The sequence below is a fragment of the Drosophila pseudoobscura genome, chromosome 2 (assembly GCF_009870125.1).
Source record: "Drosophila pseudoobscura strain MV-25-SWS-2005 chromosome 2, UCI_Dpse_MV25, whole genome shotgun sequence".
Taxonomy (NCBI): Eukaryota; Metazoa; Arthropoda; class Insecta; order Diptera; family Drosophilidae; genus Drosophila; species Drosophila pseudoobscura.
This window is the reverse complement of record NC_046679.1, coordinates 2179923-2191390: the sequence shown is the minus strand read 5'-3', so window position 1 is coordinate 2191390 and position 11468 is coordinate 2179923. Positions and strand designations below refer to the sequence as shown.

At 49.0% G+C, this 11468-nt stretch overlaps 1 protein-coding gene across 1 annotated transcript; it reads left to right on the top strand.

Annotated features, from left to right (window-relative positions):
- Window positions 1-1176: 1176 nt before the first annotated feature.
- On the top strand, window positions 1177-10993 carry Dr (muscle segmentation homeobox protein Drop). Its single transcript, XM_001357713.4, has 2 exons — window positions 1177-2888; window positions 9818-10993. Exons 1-2 carry the CDS (start codon window positions 1568-1570, stop codon window positions 10153-10155), a joined length of 1659 nt encoding a protein of 552 aa, XP_001357750.4. The 5' UTR covers window positions 1177-1567; the 3' UTR covers window positions 10156-10993.
- The last annotated feature ends 475 nt before the right edge of the window (window positions 10994-11468 follow it).

Here is an 11468-nt window from a genome sequence, read left to right as displayed (position 1 = left end):
TATATTCTTGCATATTTCACATTTATTTGCATTTGTATTCGCATCTGTGTATCTGTGCATCTTTTATTTGTAGATGTGTGTGTGTGTGTGTATATGTGATTGATTTGCCAGGGCCCAGGGATGCTCGATTTATGGTCTCAGATACGATTTTTATGGCTTATCTTTTGAGGTGCGTTGTGCGCACCGAAGGAGCGACATAAAAGACAGAAAAGGCGAAACCGAGAAAAAAGAAGAAAAAACATAATTTCCTGACCGAGATTGCAGCTTTGCGATAATGCCGTGCCGTTCCGTGCCGTCGACTTTGACGATGCTCGGCCATGATAATGATGGGCTTATTATTTATTATATTGTTATTTTCGCTAAGGACATTGCTCATACGCCACGGAGTACCAATTAAATTTTGGTTCCCATTCCCTACGGAGAGATGTGGAGTGGGGGGAGGGGGCGGTACAGCATCAGCATCAGCATCTCGGGCCAGACGGAGCGACGACGCCGCCAATTACGTTGACAGGCGGCAGGCAGCAGGCAGTAGGCAGCATTTGCCGAGCGAGCACTCAAATGAAGTCATGAATGCCACCAGCCGCAGCTGTGAAGCGACAGAACGAGACGGCATTAGGCAAAAACAAAAACCAAACAAGACAAAAAGAAAAAGAAGACAAGTCGATCCAAGAAAAACAGTGAAAAACCAAAGTGGAAACGGACGGAGCGGACGGCCGCTGCTTGTTATAAAATGCTAATACGCGCAGCGCAGCAACTCAGAAAAACATATACCCATTCGTATAGGAAAAATGCTCGAAAGATTGAATTATTCAATAATAATTAGGCGTGCGAGCGGGACAGCTACTGTGCGCCGGCGTATAGCCGTCTCTGTCCAAAACTCACCACACTGGAAGCGAGACAGAGTCGAAAAGAAGGCGGCGCAAGCAGAAAAGTGGAGAAACAGCAGCGGCGCGAGAAAAAACGCAACAAGAGAGCGGGAGAGAGAGCGAGCGGCGAAACAGTTAGGCCAATAAAAATGGTGTCGCTGCTTATGGCGCGCCCAGGGAGAGCAAGCGAGAGCGCGAGAGGGCAGTCGGCCGTCCGCCAGCCGGTTTGAAAAGCCACCACCGGGCGGCTGTGTGTGCGTGCCTCCGTGTGCAGTGGTGTGGGTGAGCGCGCACAGTGGTTGTGCTGCAGTGCCACAGAGCCACAGTGGAGGCAGCCGCAGAGACCGTCGTTCACTTTACTCGTGAACGTGATCTCAAGAGGACGTGTCTCTCCGTAGATCTCTCTCTCCGTCTTGTAGATCCAGCAGCAGCAGCAGCGCGTTCGTGTGTGAAGGTGACTCTGTGCGTGTATATAAATGTATCTGAGGAACGCGTGTGATGAACGAGCGAATTAATTAAACGATAATCAAAACAAATTACCCACAACGACACAAACAACATACTCGTACAAGAGTATCTCTGAGCAATGCCACGAGCAATGCAAGAATAAAACCATTGAGTAAAACCCACAAGTAAACCCTGAACCAAGTGAACGAACTGCCGCATCGAAATCGAAATCGAACCCAGACCCTGAAGGCTTTATGTTAAAGCTTTCCAGCAAGCCAGCGCCAGCGACAGCCCCCACCAGCACAGCGACGAGCATGACAGTGACGGGTCTGCGCCAGACGATGACCAGCCCGACGGTGCCGCCGACCACAGCGCTGGGCAACAGCTCCGGGAGCAGCAGCAGCGGGAGCAGCAGCGGTAGCAACAGCCTGGCCAATTCCCTCACCTCGATGGGCAGCGTCAGTCCCACGGCCCATGCGGCCGGACTCCATCCGCTCTCCAGTCCCACATCGCCGTCGGCCCTGCTGCTGGCCCACCAGCAGCATCTCCTGGCCCAGGCACAGGCACAGCACCAGCATCACCAGCAACAACAGCAGCAGCAGCAGCATCACCAGCAGCAACAGCAGCAGCAGCAACAGCACCACCAGCAGCAGGCGGCTCTCCAGCTGGCTGCAGTGCATCCACCGCATCACCTCCACAAGACCACCTCCCGGCTGAGCAACTTCAGTGTGGCCTCCCTCCTCGCAGACACGCGGCCGCGGACGCCCACCAACCAGGCCAGCGATGCGCCCACGAATCTCTCCAGCTCCGCCGCCACCTCGCCCCTCTCCCAAGGCAGTGCAGCGGGAACTCCGCCGCCGCAGATGCCGCCGGCGGGACAGCCCACAGCCACGCATGCCTTCCATCCCGCCGCCGTAGCCCACCACGCCCACTTGCTGCACGCCGCCCATGCGGCAGCAGCCGCCCATGCCCAGCACCAGCACCAGCAGGCGGCGGCAGCGGCGGCGATGGCGCAACTGCGTCAGGCACAGGCCCAGGCCGATGCCCGCGCCACATCCCCACCCGCCTCCACCAGCTCCACGCCCAACTCCACGCCGGTGGCATCCGCCGCCAGCGGAGCAGGAGCGGGGACAGCGCACCTGGGAAGCTCCACACCCGCCAAGAACGAGCGGCACTCGCCGCTGGGCAGCCACACGGACTCAGAATTGGAATACGACGAGGACATGCTGCACGAGCACGATGTGGATCACGACGAGGAGGAGGACTCCATTGTGGATATCGAGGACATGAATGCCGATGACTCGCCGCGCTCCACACCAGACGGCCTGGAGAGCAGAAAGTCGCTAGAGTCGCCCCACGGCGGCAATCCCTCGTCCCAGATGCAATCGACCATCCTCTCGCCGGCGGCTCTGGCCGCCTCCGGACACGTGCCCATCCGACCGACGCCGTTCAGTGCTCTGGCCGCCGCTGCAGTAGCCTGGGGAGGCATGGGTGCCGGTGTGCCCTGGCCGGGCGCCCGGCAAATGCCGCCTTTTGGGCCGCCGGGCCTGTTTCCGGGACAAGGATTCGGTGGAGGTAAGTGTCGCCTTATATTAATGTTACTCTTTTGTTGTCTTACGTGTCCTCATGCTGTGTCTGAATAGGAAATGATAAACTTTTGGCGGAAACATTTGCTTAACCGATTCTGTTTAGGGTTTTTTAAGCCGCTTTTCAAACCATGTTCGAGGGTTTTTTCCCCCTGTTATTTTTAAAACACTTTGCTAGACATTTTTGAGAAATTTGAACTTTCTTAACCCGTTTGTTCATTTGGAAATGAAAATATTCACTTGTCCGCCTGGAAAATGGCAAATGATAGTCTTCAGCGGATATAAATTTGCTTAATTGAGTCTGAAATTCGAAATGTTTCCCTGAGCAATATGCATATGCCATTCAAAGCTAGGAAAATATTCATAACCGATACAGCTTATGGAGGTATTCACCCCACACCTCGCTCCTTCTCTTTGTCTTTCTCCCTGGCTGCTTTATCTGCACCATTTTGTGTCGCATTTTAATTCAATTAACTGCTGCCCCTCGCCTTAATTGGCATCGATGAGGCACGCCGGCGACAATGACTCTCTCCAATGCGGGTGCTCCATCATGGCCGCCCATCGCCCTCTCCATGAGCACGATCATGAGTGCTGGTCCTCTCGGCTGTTGGGTCTCTCGGTTGTAGTCAAAGTGCGTGGCAATTATTACTGTGATGCTTTAAATAAAACAATGAAATATGCCTGATTGCTGGTGGCCCATTACTCGCTTCATCATCATCTCATCCAGCACATCGTCAGCATCAGCGTCAGCATCAGCGTCGCGTCGGTTTTGATTTAACTCAATTGGCTCTGTCTGATTATTCATTGGCTGTCGCTTTTTTCGGCGGTCGGTGTTTTCCGGTCTGTGGCAGCCAGCCCCCCAAACGAAAGAAAATCTAATAATAATCGCATAAAAAGGTTGTCAGACTGACTGACTGACTGACCAGACTAATTGAAGCGAGTCTAAGCGATCCGATCTGTATCTGCATGAACAGTTCACACTTTGCACCAGGCACCACTTCCTGGCCCACAAAAAAGAGTGCACACCCGAAGGAGTCGCACTTTGATGCGGCGGCCCGGCTGACGGACATGTGAACTTTACCTTCCGCTCTGGCATCCGCGAACTTTGCGTTTCCGCCTTTTAAAGTTGCCCAACAAACACCAGCCGCAATACGGCAAGGAAAACCCCAGCAGCAAAAAAGTGTAAATTTGCAGCGTTTTTGTGGCTGCCATTGTTCCTGTTTTTGTTGTGCTGTGCTGTGCTGGGCCTTTTTTGCTGGACCCTCGCATTGTTTTATAAAGCTGTCAGTGCGGCCCGGGCCAAGAGTCATGAAAGGGCGTCGTCTAGTATTTTGCATGCTCCAAAGTTATGGAAACCACTAGGGTTATGGTAATGAGTGGCTACGGAGAGAATGGAAATTCGATTCTGGAGCTCTGAGGTACACATCAATCGATAGGAAATCATGTCAACGCATTCTAGAATCGAAATGAATCAATCTTAATGTGGCTCTTCATCATTCTCTAGCCATCATCATCATCATCGTCTCCCACTTCCACTTGAGTTCTCCTTTGTCCCTCTTTATAGAAGAACAAACTATTCCAAACATTTGCCGCTTATTTTGTCATTTGGCTGTCAACTGCTGCATATATAACATGGGAGTACGGGGAGACGGGTATACGTATAAGTATACAACTTCATTTCACTTTGTTTCATTTGGCAGCTGTTTTTTCTGGTTCCCCCCTGGCTCTGCTCAGTCTCTGGCCCTGCCTCAGCAGGTCTCATTAGCGCAGCAGGTTGCCGCTGACTGACTGATGATCCCGATCCCGATCCCGAGCCCGATTCGGATCCCCGGATCCCCGTTTGTGTGCTTCTGCCCCTGCCCGTGGCTCTGCCTGTGGCTTGTGCGACCTGTGCCGAGGGCTATCTGCCGCCGCATTATGTCAAGTGTTAGGTACTTAGTGCCTTGCCAGAACGTTTGAAGTATCTGTACCTGTAGGTGGCATTACTGTGCTCTGTATCTTAAACTGTATCTGGTATCCGCTACCGTTTGTCGGCCCTACCTTTTGGTTAGTATTTTTTCATGGCCTATTAACGTAAACTGTCTCCGATTAGGATTTTGGAACACACACACAGCCGTCATGGGTTGTTCTGGTGTGTGGCCCACACCATCCATCAGCAAAGGGAAAACTCAATTATTATCGTGCTGAAAAGTGGAAGAATTCCCATGTGCTTTCATAATTTAACTAATTGGAAGCGCAGTCAAGTCACGTACCCCCATCCGAGCCACCATTTCATTGCAGCTGCATTTCTTGGCAGCCATTATAGAAATTAATTTTCAAGCTGAACAAACGAGCAACAACTTGGGAGTCATTGCATAAATACGTGGAGTACATAGAAGCCAGCACACACGCACACACACACACACACAAGCGAGTGAGTGAGTGAAAGAGAGGGAGAGGGAGTAAGCCTGGCCAAAAACGGTAGGTGTGGCATGTCAGCTACGCCCACCCAAAACACGCAATTTTCAACGGGTTGGCAGCAATTTAAACGTTGACAGACGGCTGCTGGACGAGGAGCAGGGGGTATCTGGTGGCAGAGCAAGAGGAAGAGGAGTAGCTGGAGGTTGTGAAGACTAGTATCTGGCGAGGATTGAGTGGACAACAGAGCAGAGCTGGCCAGAGCGGGGGGAGCGGCAGGGGATGGGGCTTTTGCATGCGTTTTAACACCATTTGCAAGGCTCCAGCGAAGACGCCGAACGGCAGTCAAAAGCTAAAATAATATTTGCATTCTGCACGCCATCTAACGTGCATAAGCTGTACTAAATACACAGCCACACAACGTTGCATGCAACACACACACACACACGCGGATAAGGGGGGAAGGGGTAGGTGTGCCTGGCGCAGACATTTTGATGTATGTTTTGGCAAATAAAATTTATTTGCATTAAATTACCAAGTCAGGGAGGAAGCCAGACAAAGGCAGCAGCCAGCAGCCAAAGGAGGCGGCGCGGTGGTGTGGCTCAGGCGGGGCAGGCATAGGTGGGAGAAGAGCCACTGCATAGGCCCCCGCAAGGTTGAGGAATACATTCAGACAACGGCAAACATTTGCTAAATATTTGTAGACAATTGGCAGTGCCACTAATTTGAACTTCTGCTGTTCGTACTCGCATTCGCATTCGCATTCGTATTCGTACTCGTATTCGTAGATGTGGTTGTTGTTCAGCAGCTGAGTAATTAAACAGCATTTGGAACCTGTCATATGGGACAGTGGCAGGCAGGCGCATGCGTGTGTGCCGCAGAGCCCAACCCACGTGGACGGAGTGGCACTACTATCTACGGAGCTTATCTTGCCCAGGGGCAGCCAGAGCCGATTGCAATGTGAACTTCATTGCAAAACCATGTGGAAGCACATGCAATATGACAAGATTTGTGAGGCGTAGCTCCTGCCTCCGATCTCGGGGGCCAGTGGGCAGAAGTGGACTACCTAGAGAGCTATCTAAGCCAACTGGTTATTGACGCGCACTTCACTAATTAATTGACTTGTCCGGCAAGTGTTAGGGATAACATAGCCCTGTACGAGTATGGGTATGAGAAAGGACCCATCCCCCCTTCTGGATCTGGAGATAATCATTCATTTAGCTGGTAAAACGCCAGTGGTGCGCCCCGCTCTCCTTTGCACCTTTTACACATTTGGTGCTAATTAAAATCCTTCATTATGAAATCAGTAAGAGGCAGAGCAGAGCCGGGACGGCCCCTTACGAGTAGCTGTTGCCGTTTGACCGTAAGCGTGTAATTGCATTAGCCAAACGAACGATCGAACCAGCGCTCAATCGATCTCCGATCCAGCGATCCGGCGATCCAAAGATCTGCTCATTTTGCTGTTTTCTTTGTATTGCAAAAGCCAAGGCGATTTTCACTGCAAAAACGTTGTCCGAGCTGAAGCTGCTATGCGAAAACGCTTTAATGAAGAATTAATTGCCAGCAATTTGCACCGCAAATCAATCGAGCGTTGTCACCGTCGGCTATATAGCTATATAGAGACGCGGCCCAGTCACTCTATGGGGACAAGATTGGTTTGGGCATTCGGTTTTGGTCTCCATCTCTGTCTCCGTCTCGGTCTCAGTCCCAGTCCCAGTGCCAGTCCCAGTGCCAGTATTGGTATTACTTTGGTATTGGCAACGCCAAACGATACGCGTAAATTTCACAATTGCTTGTTGCCTGTCTCATTTGCTGTTGCTGTTTGTTGCTGTTGGTATCGGGTCTTATACGTTGTCTCGTCTACAATACACCGGAGAACTCAAATTAATTGAAAATCCATTACAAACATAGGCTAAATGTCACAATTGGCGTTTGTGGCATGTATTTGCACTGGCAATGGCGATGCTGGCGACGTATTGCCCCAGCAGCAGCAGCAACAACAGCAACAACGCCAGCAACAACAGCAGCAACAGCAGCAACAACAATGCCTATAAAAGAGCAAAAAGGCGAAAACGAGTCTCGCACTCGGGTTTGGACGTGCGTGGTCTGTTCTCTGCCTCTGTCTCTCTCTCTGCCTCTGCACACTATCTGTATCTCTTTCTGTCTTGGATTGCTGCAGGTTTTGTAATAGGCCTTTGGGGGGGAGTCGGGCGGGGAATGCAGCTCACTTGCTACGGTTTCTGGCAGCAAGTTGCAACTGCAATGGAAACCCCATTCCAGCAATTTAGCGACAAATGAGCAATTAATTTTGAAATAAATGCAAAAGGAGTCTAGAGACAAAAAAAAGTTGTTAAAATGAAACCGAAACGAGACATTAAGTGAAAACTCTTACTAAAATCGAAATCAAATGCAGATTAACCGAATGTATCATCTCTTCGGATCCCTCAAGTCCACCAATATGGCGAGAGGAGTATTATTGGAGGAGACTTTACGATCTGACACAGTAAAAGAATGAATTGCAAATTATCATATGTTGAAACGACTGCCACAATAATCCACGGATGATACTCAATAATCACCACGAGTCAGCCACTAAAATTGTATAAATATTATTGTAATGAAAAATCATAAAATCAAAGTCGATGCAGAGACAACGAAAAAAAGAGCCGTAAAAGTTGTCCGGACCGTTTATATGCTAATTTGGCAACTAATTTATGGTCAATACAACAAGAGCGACAACAAAATACCAAACAAAACCAAACAAGCCCCAGACTACACACAGAATGCAGCCAAAAGCAGGCTTCGGCTTCAGGGAGGAGAAGAAATACAAAATACAAAATATATTTATATTTATAGAGGCCATGCCAGAGCAGGCCAGGCCAGATCAGGCCGGAGAGCGCGTCTCCGAGTCTGTAACAAATTTCTGAATGCTGCTGGGCCTCTTCATTATGGGAACGGAACTGCTGGTGGAATCGGTTGGTGGCTTTATCGGAGTGTTCACATTTCGTTTCACCTTGTTAGGCCATACGAAATGCTTTTACGACCTGCATACAGAAACTGAAACACTGAAACACTGAAAAGCTGAAACACTGAAAGACACAAATAAGTGAAATTATATGCATATCACTGACAGATAAGGCCCGGCCCGATCGGAGCTGATCGGGCATTAACATAACTCTGACATGTCACACTAATTACTTAATGAGCCGATCACCTGCAGTCCCCTCCACCCCCCTGCAGTCTTTGCCCCCAGTGCAGTTTCAGTTTCAGTTCCAGTTCCATCCTGAAGTTGATTATTAGTTTTGATTCGGTCTGGCTCTGGGCTGGCTCTCACTATAAGCTGGATTTTTATGGCCTGATGGCGGGTTGGACAACGTGCCAGAAAATGTGTGTGAACACATCATGTTCTGGGGGTCTCTGGGCTGGGAATATTCGTACTCCTATATCGATGAATACTCCGTTCTTTATTGTTGCTGCTGCTGTTGTTGATGTTGCATGCCCCATTTCCCAGATGCAGGGCATAAAAAGCAATTACAAAGGCATGCTCTCTGCCCCTGCTCCCGGCTCATCTCTGGCCACCATCTGGTTGGGGTCTTGGCCACGTTTGTCACTCGACAATTTCAATTTGTGTAATTATGCGTAAAATTAAAGCGTTGCATATCATTTGCATTTGTCTTTATTTTGATTCCTGCCAGTGGCACCGCTACTGCGGAGATGTCTTCCTCTTGGCTGTGCCTCGAAACAAAATGCTCAATAAATTACGCGTGCCTCAAACGGAGAGGGATCTGACCCGGACTGACTGCATCTTTAAAATGCCATTTGCATCTTTGTGGTTTGGCGCAGCCTCATGGCAGGCTCATTACTTTCATTAACAACACTCCAGCCGAATGCCAGAGCATGGGGCATGCAGTAAGGGGCATGAGGCAGGGAACAGCTGCTGCTGCTGCTGCTTGAGTCTTTATAAGGATTGCACGTTTCTTTCTGCTGCTGCTGCTGCTGTTGCTGTTGCCTCTGTCTCTGCTCTGTGCCTTTGTTTGCCAAAACAAAATGCCCAAATTAAAATTGTTTTGCTGTTGCAAGAATCGAACAGAGACAGAGAAACAGCAACAGAGACAGAGAGACAGAAAGAGAGAGAGAGAGAGAGAATCAAGTGGGGCATGCTGTATGGGGACCACTCGGGGAATGCATTTCCCGTCGCTCTGGCTGGCTGTGGCTGCGGCTGCTGCTTTGTCTGACAAATAGTTTAGACAGCAAATTTATTGGCCACTTAAAGGAGTAATTACCGTATATTGTTGTTGCCGTCGCTGCTGTCTTGGCCGCTGCTTTTAGCCGTGACAAGGCCAAGGACAGAGACAGCAGCCAGAAGCCAGCAGCCTGCAGCCTGCAGCCAGAAGAGACAAAAGCCAATCGTTGACAGCATTTCATTCAGGCCTTTACTTTGCATGCAAATTGCGCTCCTCTAATTGGACAAATCTAAGCAATCAACTAATCAACACCTTCTCCTCCCTTCTCCACTTCCAGATGCCAATGAACCGCCTCGGATCAAGTGCAACCTCCGCAAGCACAAGCCCAACCGGAAGCCTCGCACTCCATTCACCACACAGCAGCTGCTCTCGCTGGAGAAGAAGTTCCGGGAGAAGCAGTACCTGAGCATTGCCGAGCGGGCGGAGTTCTCCTCCTCGCTGCGGCTCACCGAGACCCAGGTGAAGATCTGGTTCCAGAACCGTCGGGCCAAGGCAAAGCGGCTGCAGGAGGCCGAGATCGAGAAGATCAAGATGGCCGCCCTCGGCAGAGGAGCGCCCGGCGCCCAGTGGGCCATGGCCGGCTACTTCCACCCCAGTCTGATGCACTTGGGATAAGTGGCGGCCCAGTTGGTGTACGACCATGGTCGCCACCAACGCCACCCGAGCCGTAGCCCTCCCCCGAGCAGGCACTCCGATAACCAAATAGCTGAGCCACGTCCCGCTGGAACAGGACCAGGTGCAGGACCAGGCGCAGGAGCTGGAGCCTGAGACTGAGCCTGAGCCTGAGATGTGCGGAAAACCCCCAAAATTTTGCTGTGATGTTAGCGCATTTTATGTTACGATACTTCCAAATGTTGTTTCAAATGCACCCTGTAAATACTATAAGCGGGAGAGATAGAGAGATCTAAAGAGATAGTTATAGCGAGCTGGTTCCATACCCAATCGAACATTGTATATACCAAGGCGAAAGCAAGCAGAGAAATGTTTCCTAATTGTACATAAATCTTAGCACGTAAATCCCATCTTGAATGTTTCGTTAATTCGTTAAAGGAGAAGCCGCAAAATTAATTAACAGAATCACAAGTAATTTATTTGCAAAACTCAAGTCAATAAGCATTAAACAAATGAAGAGAAAAGAACGGAACGGAACGGATCGGAAAGGCATCAACTAAAATGATATTTGATTATATTGTAATTTGCATCGTAAGTCAGTCTAGCAAAAGGATCCGATGGATGGAGGGATGTATGGATCGTATGTATTTAAAAAATACCTGTAAGCATCTACACTAAACTACACTAATCTAAAGCTCTAACTATGCCGTTAAATATACTTTAAATATACCTAATACCACAGACCTATACACATAGTTCATAAATGCATAATATTATATTAATACCATATAGCGTTAATCCTCTGTAGTTGTTTAAACATGAATCATAAAAACTTAAAAAACAGAAAAAAAAAAATTTCAAAAGAGGAAATCCAAAAAAAAAAAACACACAAGAAGTGCAGAAGAAGAATCATCAAAAAATCATTGAAAAAAATATATAATTATACAGAAAATTTAACAAATCACTTGGTTTTAATTCAGTTGAAGATGATGGCATGGAAAATCAATTGCTAGGAAAGCAGTGATTCATTAAGCTCATTATGGGTGGCCATCACATTCATTTACTCTGGGCTTAATCTCTATAGTATATTGATTTGATTAAAGTGTGAAGTTTTCCACCTAAGTGAATGATTGTGTAACAGCGATTGCCCTATTGCAAGCCACTGCTGAGGTGCTGAAGTGGACCTCCATTGCGAATTGAGAAAGGAAAATTTGCGTAGAGCTCATTAGGTTAAAAATGAGCACTTTACATACGAAACAACGCCACTTGCATCAGCCGGCAAACAACTGAGTGCAATTGGAGTATGATATAATGAG

Coding starts and splice junctions, on each gene's coding strand:
- Dr (XM_001357713.4), top strand. CDS start 1,568: ATGTTAAAGCTTTCCAGCAAGCCAGCGCCAGCGACAGCCCCCACCAGC. Junction 2,889..9,817: donor GGGACAAGGATTCGGTGGAG/GTAAGTGTCGCC, acceptor CTCCACTTCCAG/ATGCCAATGAACCGCCTCGG.